Source organism: Macaca mulatta, chromosome 2 (assembly GCF_049350105.2).
Source record: "Macaca mulatta isolate MMU2019108-1 chromosome 2, T2T-MMU8v2.0, whole genome shotgun sequence".
NCBI classification, from domain to species: domain Eukaryota; kingdom Metazoa; phylum Chordata; class Mammalia; order Primates; family Cercopithecidae; genus Macaca; species Macaca mulatta.
Genome location: NC_133407.1, coordinates 136395233 through 136408838, shown reverse-complemented (window position 1 = coordinate 136408838; position 13606 = coordinate 136395233). Strand labels below are relative to the sequence as shown.

At 43.9% G+C, this 13606-nt stretch overlaps 1 protein-coding gene across 5 annotated transcripts in view; it reads right to left on the bottom strand.

Annotated features, from left to right (window-relative positions):
• Positions 1–13606, bottom strand: part of GXYLT2 (glucoside xylosyltransferase 2) — a 91744-nt gene that overhangs the window by 68532 nt on the left and 9606 nt on the right. For 4 of the 5 annotated variants that reach the window (XM_077989929.1, XM_077989930.1, XM_028843068.2 and 1 more), the window contains 1 exon segment: positions 2418–2610. In XM_077989929.1, coding sequence (XP_077846055.1) covers positions 2418–2610 — 193 coding nt within the window. 5 annotated transcript variants of the gene reach the window in all.

Here is a 13606-nt window from a genome sequence, read left to right as displayed (position 1 = left end):
CTACTTCCGTCCCAAACCTGAGGCTGTGCAGAATGGAGGCTCTGCCCCCTGGGAGACAAGCTGCAGGCACATGAAAAGTATCTGAGTTTTGGGGGAGTTGTTACTGAAGCCTGACCTGACCTATCCAGATTTACAGATCCACCATCTCTTTTGGCAAACCTGCTAGCCTCAAGTTGCAGATGGGGAACTGAGGCTCAAAAAGGCCAAAAGACTAACCCAAGGTCATATAGCAAGTACATACTAGAGGTGAGTTCTGAATTTGAGTCTTCTGTCTACTAGTTCAGGAGGTGGTATGGTATATCGATTAATTCCTTGGAAGGTTGAGCCAATAAACTTGACCTGAACCCTGATGAGCAAATCGCTAAAATTCTCTAAGCTCAATGATCTCAGTCTGTAAAACTGGGATATAATAATTACCTTCTTCAAAGGTTACCTTTGAAGATTATGAGGATTAAATGAGATGAACTCATAAATCATAAGCCCTTAACAAATGCTATATACTCTCATTATCATTTCCCTTACACTTCAGCCTCTGAGCTAACTGTATAGAGTTGCAGCCTTTTTCCTTCACCCTTCCCCTGATTCCGATCCTTTACAAGGCATTTTCCAATCAATTCCAAAGCCCCCAGACTATTTCCTCCATGGTTTCTCTTGGTAAAGATGTCAAGGCGATTTTTTTTTTCCTATCAAACATAACACATTTTCCATCTTTCTATTATTAGCCTTTCTCTGCCCAACATGCTTTTATTGGGCATTTCTCATTAGTGCAGCTAGCCTGGTGACAGCATACAGCACTGTTGACTCAAGTTGGTAGACACAAAGCAAACCAGCTTCTCGCTCTGCCACCATTTGAAAATGTACTGCAAGAGAAAACTCTCAAGGAAAACAAAGCCTGATCTGCAAAGGTCATGTGTGTACCTACCCTGGGGGAAGAGACCTTTCCAAAGCTCTTCTTGTGTACTGGAAAAACTCCTTACCTATTCTTCAGTATGGGAATAGTTAAATAAATGAGGACATAGCCCCGTAATAAAATAGTATGTAGTCACCAAAAAGAATGAGGTAAGAATGTAGGAGTACTGACTGGGAGCAATGCTGATGATACAGTTTTCAGTGCAGAAAAGCAAGTTCCACAACAATATACACAGTATAATCCTGATTTTGTAAAAGAAATACAATTTAATCAGGATATATACATATGTATGTAATTACACATATGCATATCTATATGTACAAACATACAGATACACAACTGTATATGGAAAAAAAAAAACAACTGCAGTGGCTCATGCCTGTAATCCCAGCACTTTGGGAGGGACAGGCAGGTGGATCATTTGAGGTCAGAAGTTCAAGACCAGCCTGGTCAACATGATGAGACCCCGTCTTTACTAAAAATACAAAAATTAGGGCCGGGCGCGGTGGCTCAAGCCTGTAATCCCAGCACTTTGGGAGGCCGAGACAGGCGGATCACAAAGTCAGGAGATCAAGACCATCCTGGCTAACACGGTGAAACCCCGTCTCTACTAAAAAATACAAAAAACTAGCCGGGCGAGGTGGCGGGCGCCTGTAGTCCCAGCTACTCGGGAGGCTGAGGCAGAAGAATGGCGTAAACCCGGGAGGCGGAGCTTGCAGTAAGCTGAGATCTGGCCACTGCACCCCAGCCTGGGCGACAGATCAAGACTCCATCTCAAAAAAAAAAAAAAAAAAAAAAAAATTAGCCGGGCATGGGGGCGTACACCTGTAATCCTAGATACTCAGAGGCTAGGCAGAAGAATCACTTGAACCCAAGAGACAGATGGTGCAATGAGCTAAGATCGTACCACTGGACTCCAACCTGGGCAACAGAGTGAGCCTCTGTCTCAAAAAAAAAAAAATAAATAAATAAAAGAAAAGAGAAAGAGAAAGAGAAAGAAAAAGGAAAAAGAAAAAGAAAAAAAAACAAAACAAAACTAGGGGCTGGGCACAGTGGTACATGCCTGTAATCCCAGCACTTTGGGAAGCCGAGGTGGACAGATTGCTTAAGCCAACCTAGGCAACATGGCAAAATTCTGTCTCCATTAAAAAACATATAAAAATTAGCCAGGCATGGTGGTGCATGCCTGTGGTCCCAGCTACTTGGTAGGCTGAGGTGGGAGGATCACTTGAGCCTGGAAGGTTGAGGCTGCAGAGAGCTGAGATTGTACCACTGTATTCTAGCCTGGGCAATAGAGTGAGACCCTGTCCTCATTCAATCCTCACCATATCTCTATGAGATAGGTGTAATTATTCCTGTATTACCAAAAAGTGAGGCTCAGAGTCAAGTGTTCAAGGTCACACAATTGAACATGCAGCAAAATACATTAGTCAACAGAATATGCAGTTCCTAAAATGTAGTCTGTTTGTACTCAGTAAACACTGTGCCATGATTTCTGCAAATTCACCTGCTTATCAAACTCGGGCTTCAGAGAGTCTTCAGTGAAGATGTGAAATTGGATCTTCCTGTGGCTAAAGAGCACAGCTGATTTGAGCATGACCAGCGTCTCCTCCAGCCGATTGCCACAGGCCACCACAGCCAGGTGGATCCAGAGCTCGGGTGGCAGCACAGCTTGGAAACTCCTGGGTTCTCCAGGCCTTCTAGGAAGAAGGAAGACAAGTGAAAGCTATTACTAAACTCAAAAAAGTAAAAACAACAAAAAACCAGCGAGTGAATGGTTAGAACATTTCAAAACATGATCAGGCACAATCTGTTATATTTTATAAAGTGATAAGCATTTTGACAATTCTTCCTGCTTAGAGAAAAATACCATTTATTCCCATATTTATCCTGGCAATAGCAGGATGAGTCACTGTTTGGACTGCTATAGGTGTCTGAGGCTTTTTCTGCCAGCACTCAGCTGTCTAGTGCCTGCTGGCTGCCTACTGGCCCATGTTTGGAAATAGTATTGCTAAACTTCGACAGCTGACACAAGGGCTGTGGAGCTCCCACTTGCACAGGCCGTGGAAATTAGATTTGAATGCAACTTGAACAAGAGGAGGGTGGGTTGTGGCTTTCCCATGTGAAACGAGCAACACGATATTCCCATCATCTGGATGTTTTTAGGTTGGGGTGGAATGCATGACCACTGGACCAAAGCAAGTCATGCAAGTCTGGGAGGTGAGAAAAGAAAACAACATATGTGCCCTGACTACATCTCAGGAGAGTCTTGAAGAAACAGGTGTTAATCCTGACTGTCTCGCCAATACTGGTGAGGTGGTGGGTATGAAATTCATCTTCCAGTATGAAATTCACATTAATGAGAAACAGGCAGGAGAGGGGGCAGGTTAAACTGAAAATGATCAAGGTATCATATACTGAGTTAACAGCTGACAGAGGGATAGGGTCCAAGGGTCCAGAATCATCATCCAGCTATTTCCTAGTAATAAAAGATTTGTTCCAGACCAGGGGATGCAGCCAAGCCTCAAACACACCACAGAGAAACATTTGCAGGCAAGTTGGAAGAAGTTGGCCTGGAAAAGGTGCCCTGAGACAAATGAAACTAATTTACTTGCACAAAAGATTTGGAGACCAGGGGAACTTGGATGTCAAATGCTACCATCCTTCCAAAAACTTCGAGTTCAATCAGCTTGCTGCTCCATTATTCACTGCATGGTTGAATAATGGCAGTCTTGCTCCAGATTTCTTTCACCAGGAGGAAAGTTGAAGATGTGGGTGGAGCATTTTGGAAAGCTTCCCAATTTGATTACTTATGAGCATGCTTAGCAGAAGCACAGTCTCATGGCTCAGCTAAGACCAGATGCGGAGAGTTACTTGGATTCCATCTACTTTGGGGATCACAGGAAAAGACAATAGAGACATCTCAAGTATCTCTGGAAATTGTCCACTTCTCTCCATTCTCCCTGCCATTATCTGGTGAGGCCACCATCTCCCTTCCCTTGGATCACTGAGACAGCCCTCTGGGTGGTCCACCTGTCTCCAATCTTATCTTTAACCCCCAGCCTATGCTTTCTCCTGGTTGGTGCCAGGGTGATGTTCCTCTAAAATGCAAATAGGATTGTGTTATTCTCTTGATTAAAATCACGCAAGGGCTCCCCAGTGCCCCCAAGATCAAGTCGAAGCTGCTGACTATGGTTGCTACTTACATCTCTCACAACTGCCCCCAGTACCCCAACCTGGAGAGGCGGCCATTCATAATCACAGTCACATTCTGTTTCACTTCCAGCGCAAGTGACCACGCTGTGTTGCCTCCAGGTCTTGGCACATACATTGTCTGTCTCTCTTTATTTCAGAAATGCTCTTCTCTGCCCTCTTTTCCTTGCTGACTCCAGACCATTTATTCATCAACAAATCTTTACTAAGTACTATTATGTGTAGGCATTATAATAGAAAGACAGTAGTGAACAAAACAAAGACGCCTGCACTGGAGGAAGTTACATTCTGCAAGGAATAAGGGAAACACAAAAATAAGTAAGAGTCAAAGTAGATGGTAACTAAATAATTTATATAGAAAGCTAGACAGTAATAAGTACTATGAAGGGAATACATAGTGGAGCAGGATGGGGGTACCAGGAGCGGCTGGCAGGCTGGGGCAGCATATTCCCGACAGTGCCAAGTTGGAAAAGGCCTAACTAAGGTGAGCTCTGCAAATGACCTACAGGAGGGGAGGTAGGGAGCCATATGCACATCTGCGGGGAGGAGCATGCCACGCAGAGGAGACAGCAGAACAAAGGCACTAAATCAGGGATCTGCCTGAAGAATGTGAGGACCCCTGCCTACAAGACTCACAGGCCTGGTCTCTTCCTTGGCTTCATGGGTGGGTTTTCATGTTTGCTATTTAAGCCAACTCCCAATTCACATGTGAAGGAGATGTTAAAGATGATGCTAAAATGACAGCCAATCTCTAAAAATCAGTCAAGACACTAGCTGAAAAACACTACGAAAGAGATTTAATGCAAACTCATTTGCTTAAGATTATGCCCAATATTTAGGGATATGCATATGATTCAAATGGACTAAGACCATAAAGGCAATCACTTAGATATCTTAAATACGAACACCCTCACCTGCCCCCAAACAGAACGACTCCATCTAGTTTAGCTTTACATATCAGGCTTCTGCAAGGATAACAAGTTTTAATCTTAGTAATCAGGGAAGTACAAATCCAAATAATAAAGAGATTTATTTTTATTTTCAGACTGGCAAAAATTACAAAGTAAAATAGAAGCTGGACCATATTGAGCTTTCACGTGGATATGGGGCAGGGGACAGCTCAGGCGCTGGTGGGGGGCAGTGTAAGTTGGACTGAACACTTTGGAGAGCCATTTGGCAACATTTAACACAGGTGAAGATGGATGTACACCCTCCACCCCTCCAGTCCAACTCCTGCATATATAACCTGAAGAAACTCTTGCACATTTGCACAAGACCTATGCAAGAATGTTCACAGCAGTGCTGTTTATTGATAATGAAAAATAGGTAATAAACTTCAGTGACTATGCAAAGGAGAAAAGTGAATATATTCGCTATGTTTTTAAAGTGAATACCATATAGCAGTGGAAAAAAATAAACCAGACTGATATGTACCAACATAAGGCCAAAGAGGATGAAAAACAACAGGCCAGTGCGGTGGCTCATGCCTGTAATCCCAGCACTTTGGGAGGTCGAGGTGGGCAGATCACTTTGAGGTCAGGACTTTGAGACCAGCCTGGCCATCATGGTGAAACCTTGTCTCTACTAAAAATACAAAAATTAGCTGGGTGTGGTAGCATGTGCCTGTAATCCCAGCTACTTGGGAGGCTGAGGCAGCAGAATTGCTTGAACCTAGGAGACTGAGGTTGCAATGAGCTGAGATGGTGCCACTGCACTCCAGCTAGGTGAGAGTGAGACTCTGTCTCAAACAAAACAAATGCAGGAGAGTGGTTATTTTTTTCCCTTCCCTCCCCTCCCTCCCCCCTCCCCCTCCCCCCTCCCCCCTCCCCCTTCCCCCTCCCCCTTCCCCCTCCCCCCTCCCTCTTCCCCCTTCCCTTCCTTTCCTTTCCCATTTCCTTTCTCCTTTCCTTTCTCCTTTCCCCTTTCCACTTTCCTTTCCCCTTTTCTTTTCTTCTTTCTTTTTTTTGAGACAGAATCTCACTCTGTTGCCCAGGCTGGAATGCAGTGGTGTGATTTCAGCTCACTGCAACCTCAGCTCACTGCAATCTCTACCTCCCAGGCTCAAGCAATTCTCATGCCTCAACCTCCTAAGTAGCAGGGACTACAAGCGGGAGGCCACCATGCCTGGTTAAATTTTTTTTTTTTTTTTTTTGTATCTTTAGTAGAGACGGGGTTTTGCCATGTTAGCCAGGCTGGTCTTGAACTCCTTGCCTCAAGTGATCCGCCCGCCTTGGCCTCCCAAAATGCTGGGATTACAGGCATGAGCCACCATGCCCGGCCGGATAGTGGTTATTTCTGATTAAAATCTTATTCCTTAAGTCAAGTGGTGGGCACTTCATCTTGTTATTATCTTTACTTTTTGTGGCCCCAAACTATTTGACTTTTTTTTTTTTAATTAAAAAAAAGCATGCACTGCCCTGCAAGACAGTAGGTCACCTCTTCTCTTCTTTGCAGGCTTCAGTGATTTGGGTCTGCACAGTACAAAAAGCAGGGGCTAGGGACAATCTTTCACAGTGTCTGGTGACAGGTACTAAAAAAGAAAAATAAAACCTCTCCTGGTGCCAGTTCAAGTATCAGTGGTTGGGATTTAACGAGACCTCTGCTGGCCTCACCCTATTACTTCTCACATTACATGAAAAATCTCAGGCTTTAGGTAATCAGTGTTAGTGCTGTGCAGTCACAATGCAGAATAAAGTTTAAGGACACCGGTGTGGTGTGCCTTTCACCACCTCCTACTGATGGCACTCTCAAATGTCACTCAAGACTGTGAGGATCCAGGGGAGTGCAGTCTAGGTACCTAGGACCCCTTAACCCCTTGAATGACTAGGATTGGGCAGGGAATGGGTGATAGGGAATTCTAGCACTGCTGTGACTGATGGTTAATATTTACGTTCTTATTTTTACTTTATAAAAGGGGACTGGAGTGAACATTTGCTGTCCAGAAATTTTAAGGACCTGTTGCTAAGGGAGGGGCTGATGGCAACGATCCTGGTAACCATGCTGGTACAGCCTGAACAGGAGTCAACCTATCACAGTGGAAAAGCAGAGTCGGATGATGGCAGGGCAGATCTCCCGTGACTACGTGGATCCAGGTGCACCTGACCCTAACCTGGGGCAGTTTAGTTATTAAGCCAGTAAACTCCCTTTTGCTTAAACCAATTTGAAACAAACTTACAACTTAGCAATCAAAATAATAAGAGTCATAACATAGGTCCTAAAAAGATGTTTCTAATCAACTTTGACTCTTCCTGCCTCGCTCGTATTCACTTCATTTATCTTTTGAAATGCCCACTGAACCCATTCCCTCCTTGTTGCTCACTGCTATGACCCCTGCCCAAATCGTGACCATTCTTCCAGTTTTGTGGCTGGAAGAGATGCCAGACACCATGTAGGGCAGGGGATTCCCTACCTGGCCATGCATCATAATCATCTGCAGTGTCTGTTATTCTGCAGACTCCCAACCCACAGAGATTCTGATTCCATGGGTCTTGGGTGAGGCCCTGGAGTCTGCATACTAACACACTTGTACTACACACCACTCATAGTTCAGCTATGGTCAGGAACCAGGGATCTGAGCTCACATCTCACCTCTCCTCCTTTCCTTAAGACTTACATTCCCAGAAATGGAATTACTGGGTTAATATCTATGATCCTTTCAAGAAAGTAGCAATTTTGATGGTTTCTCAAATTTACCCAAGTTCTAAAGGAAAGCATCAGACTACGAGAAGAAAGCAAAAAGTGTAACAAACACTACCCCGGCCATCTCTGGATTACCTGTACTATGTAAGTGGAAATGGTCTTGCGTAAGACCTACTGCCTCCTAATTTCCATGTATTCCAATGGGGTGATGCATAGGTGTTAGTAAACATTTAGACTCCAATACAGCAAGTAACACTGAGTTACACAGTGAGAAAGCTATTCCATTTGCGGTGCTTTTTCAATAACACCAACAACAATAAAGTCTCAGCTTGATGCTTTTTAAGAATTTTAATATTTTCTTACTCTTTTTTGTTTTGTTTTGTTTTTTGAGACGCAGTCTCGTCGTGTGGCAAAGGCTCGAGTGCAGTGGTGCAATCCCAGTTCACTGCAACTCTGCCTCCTGGGTTCAAACAATTCTAGTTAGATACCTACAGGAACTGAAAACATGTGTCCACATAAAAGGTTGTACACAAATGTTCAAATAGCAGCATTATTCCCAATAGTCAAAAAGTCCAACTTAAATGTCCATCAACTGGTAAACTGATACATCAAATATCCATACAATGGAATACTATTTGGCAATAAAAAGGAATCAAGTATGATATGATGTGTGCTACAACATAAATGAACCTTGAAAACAGTAAACCTGTGAACATAATGACAATGTAAAAAGCCACATATTTTATGATTCCACATATATGAAAAGTCCAAAATAGGCAAAGCCACAGAGACAGGAAGTATATTAATGAGGCGAGGTGCAGTGGCTCACCCCTGTAATCCCAGCACTTTGGGAGGCTGAGGCAGGTGGATCACTTGAGGTCAGTAGTTTGAGACCAGCCTGGCCAACATGGAGAAACCCCATCTCTACTAAAAACATAAAAATTAGCAAGGGGTGGTGGTGCTTGCCTGTAATCCCAGCACTCTGGGAGGATGAGAAAGGCAGATCACTTGAGGCCAGAAGTTTGAAAACAGCCTGGCCAACATGGAGAAACCCCGTCTCTACCAAAAATATAAAAATTAGCTGGGCGTGGTGGTGCATGCCTGTAATCCCAGCTACTTGTGTGGCTGAGGCAGGAGAATCCCTTGAACGCAGGAAGTGGAAGTTGCAGTGAGCCAAGATCGCACCACTGCGCTCCAGCCTGGGCGACACAGCAAGACATTGTCTCAAAAAAATAAATAAAAAGGTAAAAAAGTAGATTAATCATTGTCAGGAACTAAGGGGAGGGGCAAATGGGAAGTGACTAATGGCTTAAGAGGTACAGGGTTTCTTTTTAGGGTAATGAAAATGTGAAAATGGCTGGGAGCAGTGGCTCATGCCTGTAATCCCAGCACTTTGGGAGGCCGAGGTGGGTGGATCACGAGGTCAGGAGATCGAGACCATCTTGGCTAACATGGTGAAACCCCGTCTCTACTAAAAATACAAAAAATTAGCTGGGCGTGGTGGCAGGCGCTTGTAGTCCCAGCTACTCGGGAGGCTGTCAGGAGAACAGAGTGAACCCAGGAGGCAGAGCTTGCAGTGAACCGAGATCGTGCCACTGCACTCCAGCCTGGGCGACAGAGCAAGCAAGACTCTGTCTCAAAAAAAAAAAAAAGAAAATGTGAAAATGTTCTGAAATTCGATGGGGGTGATGGAGGCACAATTCTTTGAATAAACTAAAAATGACCAAATAGTATACTTTTTTTTTTTTTTTTTTTTGATGCAGAGTCTTGCTCTGTAGTCCAGGCTGGAGTGCAGTGGTGTGATCTTGGCTTACTGCAACCTCTGCCTCCCAGGTCCCAGTTCAAGCAATCCTCCTGCCTCAGCCTCCTGACTAGCTGAGATTACAGGTGTGTGCCACCATGCCCAGCTTTTTTTTTTTTTAGACAGAGTCTAGATCTGTCACCAGGCTGGAGTGCAGTGGCATGATCTCGCCTCACTGCAACCTCCGCCTCCCAGGTTCAAGCAATTCTCCTGTCTCAGCCTCCTGAATAGGTGGGACTACAGGCGCCTGCCACCACGCCCGGCTAATTTTTGTATTTTTAGTAGAGACGGGTTTCACCATATTGGTCAGGCTGGTCTCAAACTCCTGACCTCAGGTGATTTGCCCACCTTAGCCTCCCAAAGTGCTTGGATTACAGTGGTGAGCCATCACACCCAGCCAATTTTTTTGTATTTTTAGTAGAGACAGGGTTTCACCATGTTGGCCAGGCTGGTCTTGAACTCCTGACCTCATGATCCGCCCACCTTGGCCTCCCAAAGTGCTGGGATTACAGGTGTGAGCCACTGTGCTCGGTCCAAATTGTATACTTTTAAAAGGTACTTGAGTTAAACTGCAATAAAGTTGTTATTAAATAAATAAATACATCAATGCACTTAACGTTTATAACATGGATAGATGTTGTAAAAATTTTTAAAGCAGGTAATGGTAGTATAGCAATATCATAAGAATTGTGGGCCAGGTGTGGTGGCTCACGCCTGTATTCCCAGTACTTTGGGAGGCTGGGGCGGGTAGATTACCTGAGGTCAAGAGTTTGAGACCAGACTGGCCAACATGGTGAAACCTCGTCTCCACTAAAAATACAAAAAAAAAGTAGATGGGTGTGGTTGCAGGTGTTTGTAATCCCAGCTATTTGGGAGACTGAGGCAGGAGAATCGCTTGAACTGGGGAGGTGGAGGTTGCAGTGAGCCGAGACTGCACCATTTGCACTCCAGCCTGGGCAACAAGAGGGAAACTCCGTCTCAAAAAAAAGAATTGTGATGCCATGTGGGAATGAGTGAGGTTTGTAAAACGTTGCCCTAGTTGTCCTGGCTCAAGTGTTCCCCAAGCTCAAATGAAAAATGATATTCAGAATAACACAGAAGGCTCGGAGGGAGTAGCAACTTCCATGCTTCCTCTCCATGGTGCCTGAGACAAGCGTCTCCTTAATCGCTTAGAAGTCTCAAGCGTGCGACTTAATTAAACTTCAATTTCTGGAGTGTATAAATAATGAAATACGGCATTTATGTGTAGTGCTATTTACTTTGTAGCCTATTACTGCAAAATACACTGAATTATTAAAGCGAGTAATTGGTTCTACTCAGACCCTCTTTTCTGCCATCTCCTGCTATTTCTCTTATCAGTGCTTCTCCTGAGCTGTCAAGCTAAATTAACTCAGGTGAACCTGAGGCTGCCATACAGACTGGCAGGGAAAGTTGGATGGAAAATTGCACTTCTTTCAAATACAGCCCTAAACTGCGCTGTTGGCAACTAGTTTTACTTACAGAAGGAAACAGAAATACGTGGGGAAAAATGGTAGAAGATGAATTTTAAGAAGCTGAATATGCTCACCTTATGGGAAGAATAGACTAGTGATGTCCCCCTCCCTAGTGGAGTATTTTGCAAGATGAAACCATTTTTGCTATTTTAACATGGAGAAAGTCTGCAAATGAGGACACAGTGGCAGTTCAGGAAGCGGAAACAACACTTTGATATGGCCCCTGGAAGAAGAGTCCGGAGAGGGATAATTATAGCCATGTCAAGTGTTGGCAGTGAGAGTCACTACTAAAGTTCCCTGCAAACCACAGGCTTTGGAAAGCATGAATCCCCTGACAAAAATTTTCTCCCCTGACGCCATGATTAGATTCTTCACTCAGAACCCACACATGACACTAAGGACTTTGCTAACAGTTAAATAACTTTTAATGACCCATGGGTTCGAGTTAAATCAAATATCATAAATCTTTCAAGATAGACAGAAGAGCTGGCATTTGCCTCGAAGTCATGGTGTTATATGAATAATGCCAAGAGAGTGCCAAAAAACTCCATGGGGGGCTTCATGACATTATTTGATAAATGTATTTAATTATTAATAGTACATATTTAGCTTGGCTCATGAGATCTGATATGAGGCTGTATTCTTAAACAAAGTCTAGGTCTAATGCATGGTAGCTGTTCAGAGCCTAAAGTTGGTAATTACAACTATGTGTATACGTGTGTGTGTGTGCTTTTAGACATCACTGTGCATATACATAAGCTTTAAAACTAGTGTCACAGCAAGGATTCAAACCCAGAGAGGTAGACTTAAGAGGCCATGCTTTTAGTCATTATGTTGTATTTGGAACCACACACAAGTAAGTTAGAAAAAGAGCCCTCTCTGGCTGGGCGCGGTGGCTCACACCCGTAATCCCAGCACTTTGGGAGGCCAAGGCAGGTGGATCACCTGAGGTCAGGAGTTCAAGACCAGCCTGACCAACATGGTGAAACCTTGTCTCTACTAAAAATACAAAATTAGCCGGGCGTGGTGGCACATGCCTGTAGTCCTAGCTACTCAGGAGGCCTAGGCAGGAGAATCACTTGAACCTGGAAGGTGGAGGCTGCAGTGAGCCGAGATCGCACCACTGCACTCCAGCCTGGGCAACAAGAGTGAAACTGCACCTGAAAAAAAAAAAAAAAAAAAGAAAAGCAAAGAAAAGAAAAGAAAAGAAAAGAAAAAGAGCCCTCTGTGAGCAGATGCAGCCCCTACGCAGGGCTCCTGGCATGGACTGCATTTCAGTCTCCCACGCCTCCCCCGGTGCTCGTGTGCAGGGAACGATCTCCACAACAGACCTTTGCCAACGCTACCTTCCTAATCCACCCATTTGCCATTCGCAGAGGTTATTCACATTTGTGTTGATTTATTCCCCCTCTAGAATTCTACGAAGGCACCTGGACTATTCTCATTTCGTTTCTACCCTTATGATTGTTCCTGACATACAGCAGACTCTATTTCTCCATCTCCTTCTTCTTTCCAAATTAACATGTTATTGAGATTTTAAAATATGAATCGGCAGTGCTAGTTTGAAATAAATGGCTGTTGACATACGAGGGAGAAGAACTAGATGAGGATTACATATTCCGCAAAGGAGCATTTCTGTCTCATTTCCTGAAGAAGAACATGAAGGACTTTAAAGCTTAGAGGGAGGAAACGAAGAAAAATGGTCTCCCCAACTAATTTCCAGCTTCCTAAGCCTCAGGCCATCAAGGGATTTTTAATTTTTATGGTAATTTCTATACTTTAAGTTATTTAATGCATATACAAGTAGTGCATATATCATAGAAAAAGTTTTAAATACCACCAGCAAAAGTGGGGGGCACTCAATTCCAATTTCATAACTACTGTTAAAATTTTGGTATGCTGTCTTCCAGAGTTATACCCAATATACGTGGGTGTGTGTATATACATATGTAAATATATAAAAACTTTAAAACTTGAAGTAGGATCATTTTCATAATTTGTTTTTTTCCTTACAAATCTGAACAATTAAAAAAAACTAGAGAGGTTCTAGAAAGCTATCAAATGGTTCAAACTGTGACATTTGTTCTCAGCTACAGCATGGTGGTCAGCAATTTTGCTCTAAAAGCACATAGACCTGGCTTCAAATTCTAGGCCTGCCACTTGACTGTCCTATCTTGGGTACGTGCTTTAACCACCTTTAGCCCTCAGTTTCCTCATCTGTAAAATGGGCATACCGATGGTAATGGACATCTGCTTTGGGTTTTGGGATTTCTTACTGGCATCCGTGTTTAGGACTTTCTGGTAAAAGCGCCTTAATTTTATTTTGGGGACACCACTCTTTTTCTGTTCTCAGCTCATGAGGCTTGGAGGGGATGAATCAGCTGCCCCTCACCCCACCAGCTGTAGGCACATCTCATGTGTAGCCTTCGGTGATTGGAAACACATGTTAGTCAAGTGAGGTCAACGGAGGCAGCCCTGGGACTTTTGCTGGATGGAATTTTTCCCTTGGGGCTACTAGAAGAGGAGGTTGCACACCCAGACCTATTGGGA